Genomic DNA, 12,844 nt, shown 5'->3' with positions numbered 1-12,844 from the left:
TATTTGAAAAATTTTCACAAATTTTTCCATCTGGTATCCTCAGCTGCCAAAGCGGAAATGAATTGTCAAGAAGCAAATGAACTGCATAGCGCTTTGACATCTGAAGATGATGATTAGGTAAAACCATCGAACCTAGACCTGTGAAAATTTGCAAATATAAAGCTGATTTTTGTTGTTTGACTTTTAAATTAAGCATGACCGTTCTTAAACAATTAAATCTGACTTGATGGAATAATAAATGATGGATGATAAAATGTGAATGACTGAATGATAAAATGTGAATGACTGAATGATAAAATGTGAATAAATGTGAATGACTGGATGATAAAATGTGAATGACTGAATGATAAAATGTGAATAAATGTGAATGACTGGATGATAAAATGTGAATGACTGAATGATAAAATGTGAATAAATGTGAATGACTGGATGATAAAATGTGAATCAATGTGAATGACTGGATGATAAAATGTGAATAAATGTGAATGACTGGATGATAAAATGTGAATCAATGTGAATGACTGGATGATAAAATGTGAATAAATGTGAATGACTGGATGATAAAATGTGAATTAATTAGACAGTTTCATTTTTTTTATATTTCTCCTGTAATACCCGACATATGCGAAACCAAACTTATTGCGGTTGCTTATACACTTTATTTTATTTCACGCATTTATGCTTGTAATTTATTTGAATTTGAAATTGTCAGCAGTTCAGAAAATTCTAATAAACTAAAGATTTTCCTACCTACATATCAGAACAACCTTTAAAGAAGTAATATGCATCAATACATAACAATTTATGTTTAATCTTCTAAAAGTCCACTTTCCTCTTCAGAAACTTCACTTAAGTTATAATTTCATTCGTAGAGAAATGCAGTTAATCTACGTTTGTATGCATAGTTCGGCCACTGTTTTATCCCTTGGTGTAGAAAAATGTAGACCTAAACTTTATTCCTTATTAGTTCGTTTGTTTCCACATTGAATTATTAATTGCATTGTCAGATCAGTTCTTAAATTTCATGAAACCATCTGCATCGAAATAACGCAGTTTTAGGTAACACATTTATTTTAATAGTTTTTACGTTAATCAGTGCAACAACTCCATTCGTTATCAAATATGTTTGTTCTGAATAAGTTATTTTTTGCCAGCCGCATTGGTCTTATTTAATTTAAATAGACAGAGTTAGACCGTGATTTACATACTTTTCATGGGTTTAATAGATATCACGTAAAATTTAATGCACTGAATTATTTCTTTAAAATATTCACTAGTAAATACCCATAAGCTAAAATCTAATGAGATACTATGCCAATTTATTTTTGCTTTCAGATGCTGCTACTTAACAAATGACTTTACTGTAACAAAATGATTAAAGGATGTCTAATTTTTAGAAAAAAATAATTAACATTTTAGAAACACTTTACTTAACATTAATTTTATTCTGTATATATTGCTACTGATTTAAATATGAATTTTATGAGGAAAATTATTAGTTTTACATAGAGCTATAAGAATACGCAGTCGAAGTATTTTTGATACTTTGCAGTTTTAATTTGATAAAGTTATGATTTAACGCTTTCCGTAAAAGATTTTATAATATATTGTTTTTCTTAAAAACTGTACGAGGATATTTCAGCGATATTCTGGAAGTAAGAATTCCAATAATTAACCTGGAAATACGAAATATTATAACAAGGTTTTCATAGCTGATATTGTGTAATGCTAGGACATTTAGAAATTTGAAATGGACCGTGTGCCAAAATAAAGCTTTCATAAGGGTGGTGTGGTGTGGTGTATTTAATTATGGCGAACACACTAGGGCTATCTGTTTGAGGGGAGGGATTACTTCGTGGAGGACTTTCTAAGGGAAACTGGCTCGTATACACGTTACACATGGGGAAAACCACGAAAACATCCATGCAGCCAGCCCGTTCGCAGGATTCGAACCGAACTACCAGTGTTCAGCGACTTTACCGCTCAGCCGCTGGTGGGCCGCTTTCATAATGAAAAGAAAACGAAAGATCAGTAGACTGTCTTACTTCCAAATTACCAGGAAATGGTCAATATATAAAATCCTAAGAATGAAAATAGTTATTACAGTTAATTTATTCTCAATGAATCTCTAACAATTGCAACAAAATTATAATAAATATTACCAGATCATTTTGTGAATAAATATTAATGTATTCCATTAATGCAGAGATTTTTTTTAAATGTACTCTTCATCTATTCATGAAACTTCGAATGATTATGGGCTGATATTTCTCATTTACAAAAGGATGTTAAATATTTTTCAAACATAAGGATTTCTTCTCTATTCAAAATATTTATTATAATCTGTGTATTACTGAATTGCAAATTGAGAGATTTACATAATATAAAAGAGCATATTTGAATTCCGGGTGACTCAAAGGTCCACTAGCAATCGAAAATTCAATAGTTCACTGAATATGCAGGTATAGAGGAAAAACTGAGATACTTGAAATGTGATAGAGTTTTATTGAAAGCCCAAAACAGTGCTTAAAACGGCCAACACATGGCGCTCTGTATGATACCAAAACTAATAATTGGCATAGCAATTGATTTTTAACAAAGACTATGTTCTTCATTACAAATGTTCAACATGTTTGCCGTCATTCATCAACAATACCTGTAGTCGAGGGACAATATTGTGAACAGCACTGTACATCATTTCTGTAGGTATGGTGAGAAATTGTCGTCGAATGTTGTCTTTTAGCATCTCTAATGAGTTCGAATCATGAGTAGACTTGCAATTTCAGGTAACCCAACAACCAATAATCACACGGGTTGAGATCTGGGGACCTGAGAGGCCAAGCATGACGGAAGTGATTGCTCAGCACGCGATCATCACCAAACTATGTGTGCAAGAGATCTTTCAAACGTGTAGCAATATGGGGTGGAGCGCCATCCTGCATAAATGTCATAACATTCCAGCAGTTGTTTATCAGCCAGATTAGGAATGACGTAATTCAGCGTACCTCGCGGCCGCAACACTGACAGTTTGAATAGCAGAACCACGCATTTCCTCAATGAAAAAGGATACGGTCACGGTTGCTGTGATAAATCCCCCTCACACCGTGATCAACACGGGGAGGCTGAGACAGAAAAGTGACAAAGTCATGAGGGAACTGATTCTCTTTCTCACTACAGATAATTTCATACACGATTCTCATGCGACACACTGACATTTTGCTGCCCAGTGCCATATGGTGGCCTTTATATATGTATATATATGCTTTCAATAAAATCCCATGTCAGTTCAAGTATGTGTGTCAATTTTTACCCCTCTACCTACATTATTTCGTTAATTATCAAATTTTCAAATGTTAATGGACTTTTGGTTTACTCTGTATATCTAACTGGTAAAAATTAAGATGTAATTAATTTGTAAAACATCTAGTTGATAACTTTTATGAACATCAGCAACTTTTCTGTAATTAATAAGAGATATTCCAAGCCACGTATATTAAATGATGCATAAGAACACTTGTTAAGATTATTTAATTGTTTCTTTAGGGGCAAAACGTAATTTCCGCATGCGTGAAAATATGAATCTGATTAGTACTTAACGGTTTGACCTCGAGTTAAAGAATTAACATAAAAACTGTTTACTTTGAAAAACTTAGAATTTGCTGCGTTAATAAAACTAGTATAAAATGTATTTACCATTTTTCTTTCTCTCATATCCACGATTCGTCATTTTTTTTCAAATTATTACAGTTAAGGAAATAGAAAAATAAATCCATAATTCATTTTTACCTGCGTTTTTATGGTGTACAATGACCAGACCATCATCTCTCGTCCACGACGTAACAATGAGAAACTCCTTCATGAAATCAGGTACTTGGCACCGAAAAACTGCAGTGTTTCCGTGAATCACGTACTCGTCGTATACATGCGCTTGGTATTCTTGAAGCACCACTGAAAATAAAAGCAAAAATTTGAGCATTCATTCACGTTTCCACTTTAGTAGTCTATGTAACATAATTTCTTCTATGCCCTGTTGAAATTTAATGCTTTTTATGTTTCTCATAGATATTTATGATGTGCATAACATAGCATGCATTATACTTTGTGGTGTTATAAATAATAAATTATTTTTTATTCTGTATGGCGCCTAAATTTATGCTTGCAGTTTACAGATTTCGTAAAAGAACGAATAAATGAATAAAATAAGAAAAGATATTTTTATGGAGAAAGGTATATATTTCAAGACTTTCAAGTGAGCAATGCATAACATGCATAACATGCATACTCGAAGGTAATCTAAATATATTTTTAACAGTAGTTGAATTCAAAATAATTTACATTGATCCAAAACTCTTTATGTTTACCTTTAGTAACGAATTAGTCCTTAAAATATTATTCATTTATCTCTAATCGAGTTATAAAGGATTATACAAATATATGGATATCCTCTGATTGCTTTTAAATTTTTTTAATCTACTGTACAAAATTAAGCAGAGATCTAATATGTGATGCCGCCAAAGTGGATTATTTATATAAACTTTTATTCAAAAACTTTGTCATGGTAAATAATATATAAAAAATGTGACTTGGACACAACATGACTTCATTGTACAGAATCATAAATTATACGCAATATTTGCTGTATTTCATTTAAACCTCTTTCCTCGAATTACATTAGATGTATTTCTCATTCAATTAATTCAGTTCTCGGGTCACGGCAAGGCAAAAATACATAAAATCTCAAACTATCTTTATGTAAAAATTAAAAAAAAATATAAAACACCAAATACAGTTAAAATAACTTTAAAAATATACAATTAAAATTACAATTTCTACGAAAAAACAGGCAATTCGGCCAGGGGGAAAGAAGGCAGATTTTTCGGTGCACAAAACTGAAAGTTTATATTTGGTCTATTAATTCTTCATTCTGCTAAGTTTCAAATGTAATCTGCCATGGTAAAAAATAGGCTTAGCTGCACTTAAACAACTATTAAATTGTTGATAATTCTATAACTATTGCATGCAGATTAACTAAAGTCATACAAACCTTAACCACAAGATAAGAACAACGTAATTCAATCATTTTTAAGACAAAAATCACACAATTTAGCAATATATAAGAATAAAAAAACTGAGCACACGGAGCCGAGTAAGAGAGTAGGTAGATATATTTATATACTTTTGGTCCGGCCAATTGCCATGTTATAGCAGTCTTATATACACAATTTCAACGTTCTGAGGCTACTCGCGTTTGAGTCATGCAAGATACATAACTACATACATACTATGTACGCAAAGCCGTCACGACAAAATTCTCTTCTGAATCCATTTTAAATCCTCTTCGCAACCCGTTTTGGGAAAACGAGTCTTTATACTGCCCTTACATTTAGAAGCCACGAAAAAACTTCGAAGAATTGCGTTTGATAGCGGTCAAAATGGGTACTTTCATTGAAATATGATACCCGAAAATTTTCGCGGTTACAATACTTCCTTTATTTCATAGAAGGAAGTAAAAAGCGTGGGGGAAAATATGCATCATTAAAGATTATTAGCTCAAAGGGTCGTTTACCCAGAAGGACAGCTGCTCTCAAAACGGTATTTTGAGTCGAAATACTTAAATGCGTTGTATCACCTTTCAAATGTTTGCCACCAAATCGCCCTGTATAATATTGAAAGAAATTAATTAACGAGGAATCTGCATGAATGTGTGTACGTGTCTCGCGTTGTGAAGAAATAACGGTGCCTAGATTCATCAAATTTTGAATAACATACTTCTCCACCTGTTCAAGATCACCTCTAAGCCTGAAGTTAAAATATGGAAGTTCTTTTATTGCCTGTTTCATATTTTGTAAAACTGTAACTAATTTTCGATTAAAAAACTCAACAGTTTCAAAGCGATCAGTGGCAACACAGTAGAAATAAAACATTTTTGTTTCTAGCACGGGATACTGTCTATCGGAAATTCTGAAGATATGCTGTTTTTAAATATTTTTAGCCAATGTAATGTTAGGCCAAATGCTTACAGAAGGTGTATATGTCTGTAAATGAAGCTGAACGCCCGTTTGTGCGTAATATAAAATCTGAAAGTTTTATGAACGTTTGGAGATGATTCTGCTGATCTTCAGAATGCAAGGCATGCACAAATAATTTTGAAGCGTTAAAATTCCTTGTTAATGGTCTACTAAACTCACTTCAAAGAAACCTGATTGGTTAAAACAGCATTTGTGGTTTTCAGAGCTTCGCGGACAACAATATTTAAAGGAATTATGAAAATGCAATAATATAATGTTACATAATGTGTTTCATTCCTCCATAATGCAGAGTTTCTATGAGCACCGATTTTTTTCAGATGATACCTCAAGTTAAACTTACATATTAAAAACAAATCACTAAAACCCGGCATTAAGAAACTATTGAAATATAGTGAACCCTTTCGCCGTCCTCTCCTGTCCGCGAAAATTTCTCCTCAGCGACCGTCTGTGTTTCGTAGCGTGTAATGTTGTTTTCTCTGTACATCATAACTTTCCATACATAAATTTCGTAGTGGATGAATGTCAATGAATATTAAGTAAAATTATAAGGAAATAAAGCATAATGAAAAACTAATATCTCTGCTTATTTCTAACAGCAGGATAATTTGGTAACATCTGATCCAGGCAGTCCATTCCTCCCATTTTGTTGTTGTAATCTTTTAAATTATTGGTTTTTTTTACAGTTCTTTTCCGTGTTTCGACATCAATCATCGAGTTATTATAGACTGTATTCATCAAACGTATATCCTTCTTGTCTTTCCAATTCACAACCTCATTTTTTCTCTTTTTCTGCTAAGTAGACGTTGAAGCCATCTCTCACTGTCTTGTATCTTATGTAAAATGGCGCGAATATTCATAAAACCCGGGGCAAATTCACATAGATATAGAATTCCTGAATAGTGCTTCCCTCTAGGAGGTATTAGAACAAACAAAAATAAAAACTCAAACAAGTAAACATTTAGAAAGCGTTTTAAACGTTTAAAAGTTTTAAAATGTAGAAGAACGCTTGTAGCGGGTTACGGCCGCCCTGCGGAAGTTTCACTTGAACGCGCTAGACGCGTTATGGACCACGAAATGTTAAAAAAAAAAACAGGGATGTTTATCAACATTTCTGTTATATCACTTTATAACGTCTTGCAAAATATTTTAATGAATACTAAAAATAAGCAGCTTCTTCTACACATCACTCTACTTTTGCATTTTAATTGAAAACTGTGTAAAGAATGTTAGCGGGAGGAATATAATTACAATCGCTAAAGTTGTGATTAAATTATAAGTTCTGTATTGCAGAGTTGCATGAAGAAAATATCCGATTACGGGATTTATTTTTTATTTGCATTTTTAGAGCACTTTCTATATGAAAATCATATCCACATATGTAGAAAGTTTTCACTTTCTGAGCTTCAAATTCACAAATATTTGTTATTACGATAGCATGCAATCAGGTAAGATAATCTGAAACTTAAATATTTTTATACTTATAAATTATTTTTTCTGTATATAGAATTCAAATCAGCACATGATTTTATTTTCAAAGAATTTTATATGTTAACGGTAAATTTACATATTGAAAAATCTCACGAATTAAGTTCAGCTATAGAAAAACTATGTTTCTAAAAATTCTTTTTGATGTCCAGAAAATCATTGAAATAATATAAAATATAGCAAATGCTTATAAGAAACGTATATTTTGCCTTATATGAGAGAAAGAAAATACTGATTTTTTTTCCATTTAAAATAATCTAGAAACCTTCATCAATTAATAAGAATTAGGAGAACTGAATTTAGAAATTATTTGTGTGTAGGTATTGAACTGAAGACTCGCCCCAGCATTATTGTCATTCTAATCCAGTGATTGCGAAATTCTTTCAGCTGAGGACACGCTAAACTGAACAACTAAAATCTCGTGACACAGTGATTTATGTTTTGAAATTATTTTCTTATTTTTTAATTAATAGTTTCCTAACCAACCAGAATTCTCTATCTGGCATGTTTTAGAGTGATTTTTAACACGCAATGGTTGAGAGTATAATAGTCTTGTGTTTATAGTTGAGAGTGTAATAGTCTTCAATATGCGACAATTATTTCCCCGCTTAAGGTAAAAGGTATTTCTCTCGCCTTCTTAGCATGCGTTCGTAGTGTAGTGATCAGAACGCTGGGCGCGTATTCCAGAAGGCCGTGGTTCGATTCCAGGCGAAAGCGTTGCTCATTTTTCACATCTCCTGTTTCCAAAAAAAGTCCTAATGACTACACTGACGCCCGAACTTAAAAGGCGGGATGGATGATGATTCTTCCCATCCAGGATTTGGCGATTGAGGCCCCTAAACTCCAGTCGCCCTTTGAGAAGGGAAGTATTTCTCCCGCCTTCTTGGCATGCCTGTGTAGTGTAGTGGTCAACACACTGGGCGCTTATTCAGAGGTCCGTGGTTCAATTCCCAGCGACCATGTTGCTTATTTTTCACATCTCCTGCTTCCAAAAAAATCCTGTCTCTAAGAGGTTATAACTATTTTCATTGAAGAAAATTCTAAATGGCGTGAAGAAAACTTTTTATCGCTTTATTCTTGATTGTGAGGTACTGGCATGACGTAAATTTAAAATATTAGTTTAGGTTAATTGATTACAGCAAAGCAACCCGATGGCTATCTGCCTATAAGAAGGGATGCCGTTGTGCAAGACTTGTAAGGGAAACTGGCTCCTATCCGCTTCACACATGGTTAAAATCACGAAAACCAACTCTGCCACAGGCCCCGTTCGCCGGGTTTCGATCGTTAGTCGAACTACCAGCATTCAGCTACTTTGCCGCTCAACTACTGGTGAGCCAAAATCTAAAAGGATTGTGCTGAAGTGATTAAACATCCCCTTTTTTTTTAGGATAACGTGACAAGTCTAACAAATTAATATTGCATGTAACAATATGCTACCAAACAGTACCTATTTCCAATCTTAATTCGAGTTTTAATGGAAAGATACAATATGCTTTAAGAGAAAGTGGTTCATATTCATGGTACACGTAAGGAAAACCATAAAAATACCCATGCAGTCACTTTGTTCCCCCATGATCTGAGCCCCGGTCGAATTACCGATAATCAACGGTTTTATATAGTGGAGAGAATGTAATAAAGAGTTTTGCTCTCATTCTTAATTTAATCTGATCGTAAAATTAAAATGAACTGATGGTATAGTAAATATGCAATAAAACGTAATGCAGAATCTTTTTAAATGGCAAATTGAGTATTTAAATTTCAAAATTTTGTGACATTATTCGTATGGCTTCGAGTTACGGTGATTGAAAAATACTGTCCAAACTGTTTCGAATACAGTAAGTTACGTACACTCTATTACTTTTAAAAAGAAAAAGATACTCCAATTTCTAGGAGTCTTAAAATCACGTACTAACGTATGCCCCTTTAACTAAAAGTTCATTTCTTGTTATTTATCAAGAGAAATTGGCATCTCGGCACCACCTCCGAGACGCCCGGAAACACGATGCTTCACCTCGAGAAGCAAAATTGGAAGTGACTCTGTGACTTGCTTCACACTGGAAACTATCCTTTAATTTCCTACCATCTCAATTCGGGCGTAAAGTTCCAAAGAATTCGCAAGCTAGCATTGAAGAAGAATTTTCTTTTCAGCAAACATCGACTTGGTAAGGAAGTTTCCGGCGCTGATTAAAACATGCCTTGAGAAAGAGAGATACTATCCGTCTATCCAACTATCTGTTCCTTTCTTCGGCGCGTCGTACTGAGTTTTCTAACCCATTCATGGGATTCGCTTTCATTCCGTCGTTACGATAGATTTATTTTTTTAAGGAAAGTTTTTAAAGATATTTTCTTCATATAATGTACATGCTATCCTCTTCACTATCATGTTGGATTCTGGTTACAAAAGATACTTTTCATCATTTTTAAAGGAAGTCCTTATATATTACTTCTGAGAGTGGAAGCTTTCAATTTTTTTCCCCTCCCGAAATATAAAAGAATTTTCTTTCATTTGTTGAACTTTGAATCAAAGTAGGATTGTATTACTCCGAGGTACTATTTCTTACTATACGCAGAAATTTGCGCTTTCAGCTATTTACGATTAATGTAATCTATATGGGAATAAAATAATGCAAAGCTTTGGCTTAGAAATAATGTGAAATTTGCTTGTATGCGAAAGAGGTCTCAATACGTAGTTTTCGCATTTCCAATTAATGTTCAATTTTATCCACATTTTCGATGAAATGCTTATTTTTTATTTCAAAAGCATCCATTTTTGGAACGATTTTACTAAATCTATTTCAGCAAAAAATAGAACAATATACCATTTTAAAAAATGTGTATTGTCGAGCAGTTAGGTTATTCTGAAGCAAGAGATGTTAAAAATGAGCAATATCCTCTTCGGGACTCTTGGACCTCTCGAATACATGTCGAGTGTGCTAACCGTTACACCACGAAGGCATGAAGAAAGTAAGAAGAAAATTCCTTATATACTCCCCCTTTTAAATGGTGACTGGAGATTAGGGTTTCAGTGTGGTCTGGTGGTGAAGTTCTGGTGATGAAAAATGCTCGTCCACCATTTTTTAGTTCGGGCGCCACTCTAGATACATTAGGTTATTTTGAATCTCGAGACGTGAAAAATGTATCGCATAAAAATGTATTGTTATGAAAAACGTAAATCCTCGCCGGCACTCGAATCTTGGACCTCTCGAATACGCGCCGAGTGTGCTAACCGTTACACCACGATGGTATGGAGAAAGGGGAAGAAAATACCTTATAGTACTACTAATGGTGTAATATGACATTCTGCATTTTTATAGTTTAAATTGTCATTAATATTGCATTCAGTATTTATAATCTGTCATTTTGATAAGCTGAAAGTACAATAATGGTGGAATATAGTTTTATGGTTCAGTATTTAATGCAAATATTATACGATATACTCGGTTGCCGTTTTGTAATATTCATAGTTTTAATGATAATCCGTGTCTGATTGCAATAAATTTCTGTTCATTATCAACCCGGGTTCGAATCCCTGAGAACGCATAGATGTTTGTAAATATATAGTGTCTGTGAGGCATGATTGCACTCTAAATATACGACGATCCGAAAGCTTTCTCGAAAAGTTGATGGTAGGGGAAGAGGAGTAGGAGATCCTCGGACTCAAGCCCCCCGGGTGCTCTCCATTAAAATTGGGGGTGCGGAACTGAGCAATGTGATACTGCCACCTGTATGGTGCTCAGTGCTCTTGCCAAGGACAAGGGCAATCTGGCACTCCTTGGCACGATGAATTTCGTGGACTTGTTTTGATGTTACTGTCAGGCAAGTGAGACACGTCACAACACAACACACTTCAGACAATGTCCTCTTATGCCGCAGTGTTTCTAAACCAACTGAAACCAACTTCAAACCTCTAAACTAGTGTGTTTCCAAACCCTTTCCCTTTAGATTGCTAATGACAGATCACAATTAAGTTCGGAAAATAAGGTGCACAGTTAACCTACATTTTATGTGCTTTCTATTAAAGACCGGATCTCCGGAAATTCACTCCTATATATTTATATGTCTAATTCATAATTCATTTTCAAAACATATTGCTACTAAAATAATATATGCAGGCTAAATAATTTTAAATAAAAAAATTTCAAATAACATTTTATTAACACAATGACTCCTATAACATGAAAACAAGACATAGAAACTACTAGACGTTAGAACTCTGCTAAAGGTTAAAATCTATCAAGTTTCAGAAGTTAAAAACAGGAAGAAGGCTCTGAAGTATGAAATTATTAGATTTTCAAAGTTAATGTAGTACAATTAAGGGAGAACATGTTTTTGCCCTTCAGATGTTACCGATTTTTAAAATTTTCTGCGCATCTTGAAGAAATAAAAGTGTCTGTTTATTCCATCGCTGTGCGTCCCTTTTGAGAACATCTGATCATGTCTTTACCCGCATTTCTTAGAAAAACCGTTTATTATTATTACGCTTATTTACTGTGAATTTCTTTCGTTTCACTTAATAATTTTTTAGCCTTTAACAAGCATGAAATTAAATATGCTTTCAAAATGAACAATAAGAGTATGTTTTTTTTTATTTCATTAAAATTTTTAAATCATTTTCAAGACAGCATAGGTTTTTCAATTTACGAAAAAAATTTTTTTCAAAAAGATGATGAAAAAAGATGAAAATGGAAAAATACATAATTTTTGTATCTCAAACAAAATGGGGACGGGAAATGGTAGTTATACTAAAAGGAAATTTATTAGTTAGGAAAGTCATTGTATATTAACAGCAGCACGTTTCTCCTTTGCTGACGTCAATACATGTGCAATAAAACATGTAAACTTTTAAATTTATACATTTAAATTTTTAAATTAGTATTTTTAATTTCGAAGGGTTGACCTCAAGTTATTTAATTTAAGCAATTACGATAAGATGTATCAAATACACTCATGTCCATAAATTAAGGATAATTCGAAATCACGCGGAAACCGAAATCTAAAATAAATATATCACATTTAAAATCACTACACACATCTTCAAGAATCATATGCAAATTTCAGGAAGCAACCAGATGACACCGATGCTACGTCACATTGACGAGAGTGTAAGAGAGTGATATATAAGGAATACAGGCAAAGAAGTAAAATTGTTCGCAGGCGCTTTATGAGCATTTCAGTGCAATAACCGAATAGTTATGACACAAAGGACGCATTTGGATGATTTTTTACGTGGTAGAATTATCGGCCGTCTGGAATGTGGGCGTACCAAACTGGAAGTATCAGACGAACTTGGAATTGCCCACAGTGTCATCACCAGGCTTTGCCAACGATTC

The 12,844-nt window shown here is 33.5% G+C and overlaps 1 protein-coding gene across 3 annotated transcripts in view; it reads right to left on the bottom strand.

Moving 5' to 3' along the window:
- Positions 1–12,844, bottom strand: part of LOC118193355 (cell adhesion molecule Dscam1-like) — a 978,906-nt gene that overhangs the window by 690,896 nt on the left and 275,166 nt on the right. For all 3 annotated transcript variants that reach the window (XM_085823255.1, XM_085823256.1, XM_085823257.1), the window contains exon 3: positions 3,787–3,948. In XM_085823255.1, coding sequence (XP_085679381.1) covers positions 3,787–3,948 — 162 coding nt within the window. The remainder of the gene's footprint in view (positions 1–3,786; positions 3,949–12,844) is intronic.

Source organism: Stegodyphus dumicola, chromosome 9, assembly GCF_044657685.1.
Source record: "Stegodyphus dumicola isolate Sdum_Otavi_A_Nest chromosome 9, ASM4465768v1".
NCBI lineage: Eukaryota > Metazoa > Arthropoda > Arachnida > Araneae > Eresidae > Stegodyphus > Stegodyphus dumicola.
The sequence above is the reverse complement of the archived record's forward strand: the minus strand, read 5'-3'. Positions and strand labels throughout refer to the sequence as shown.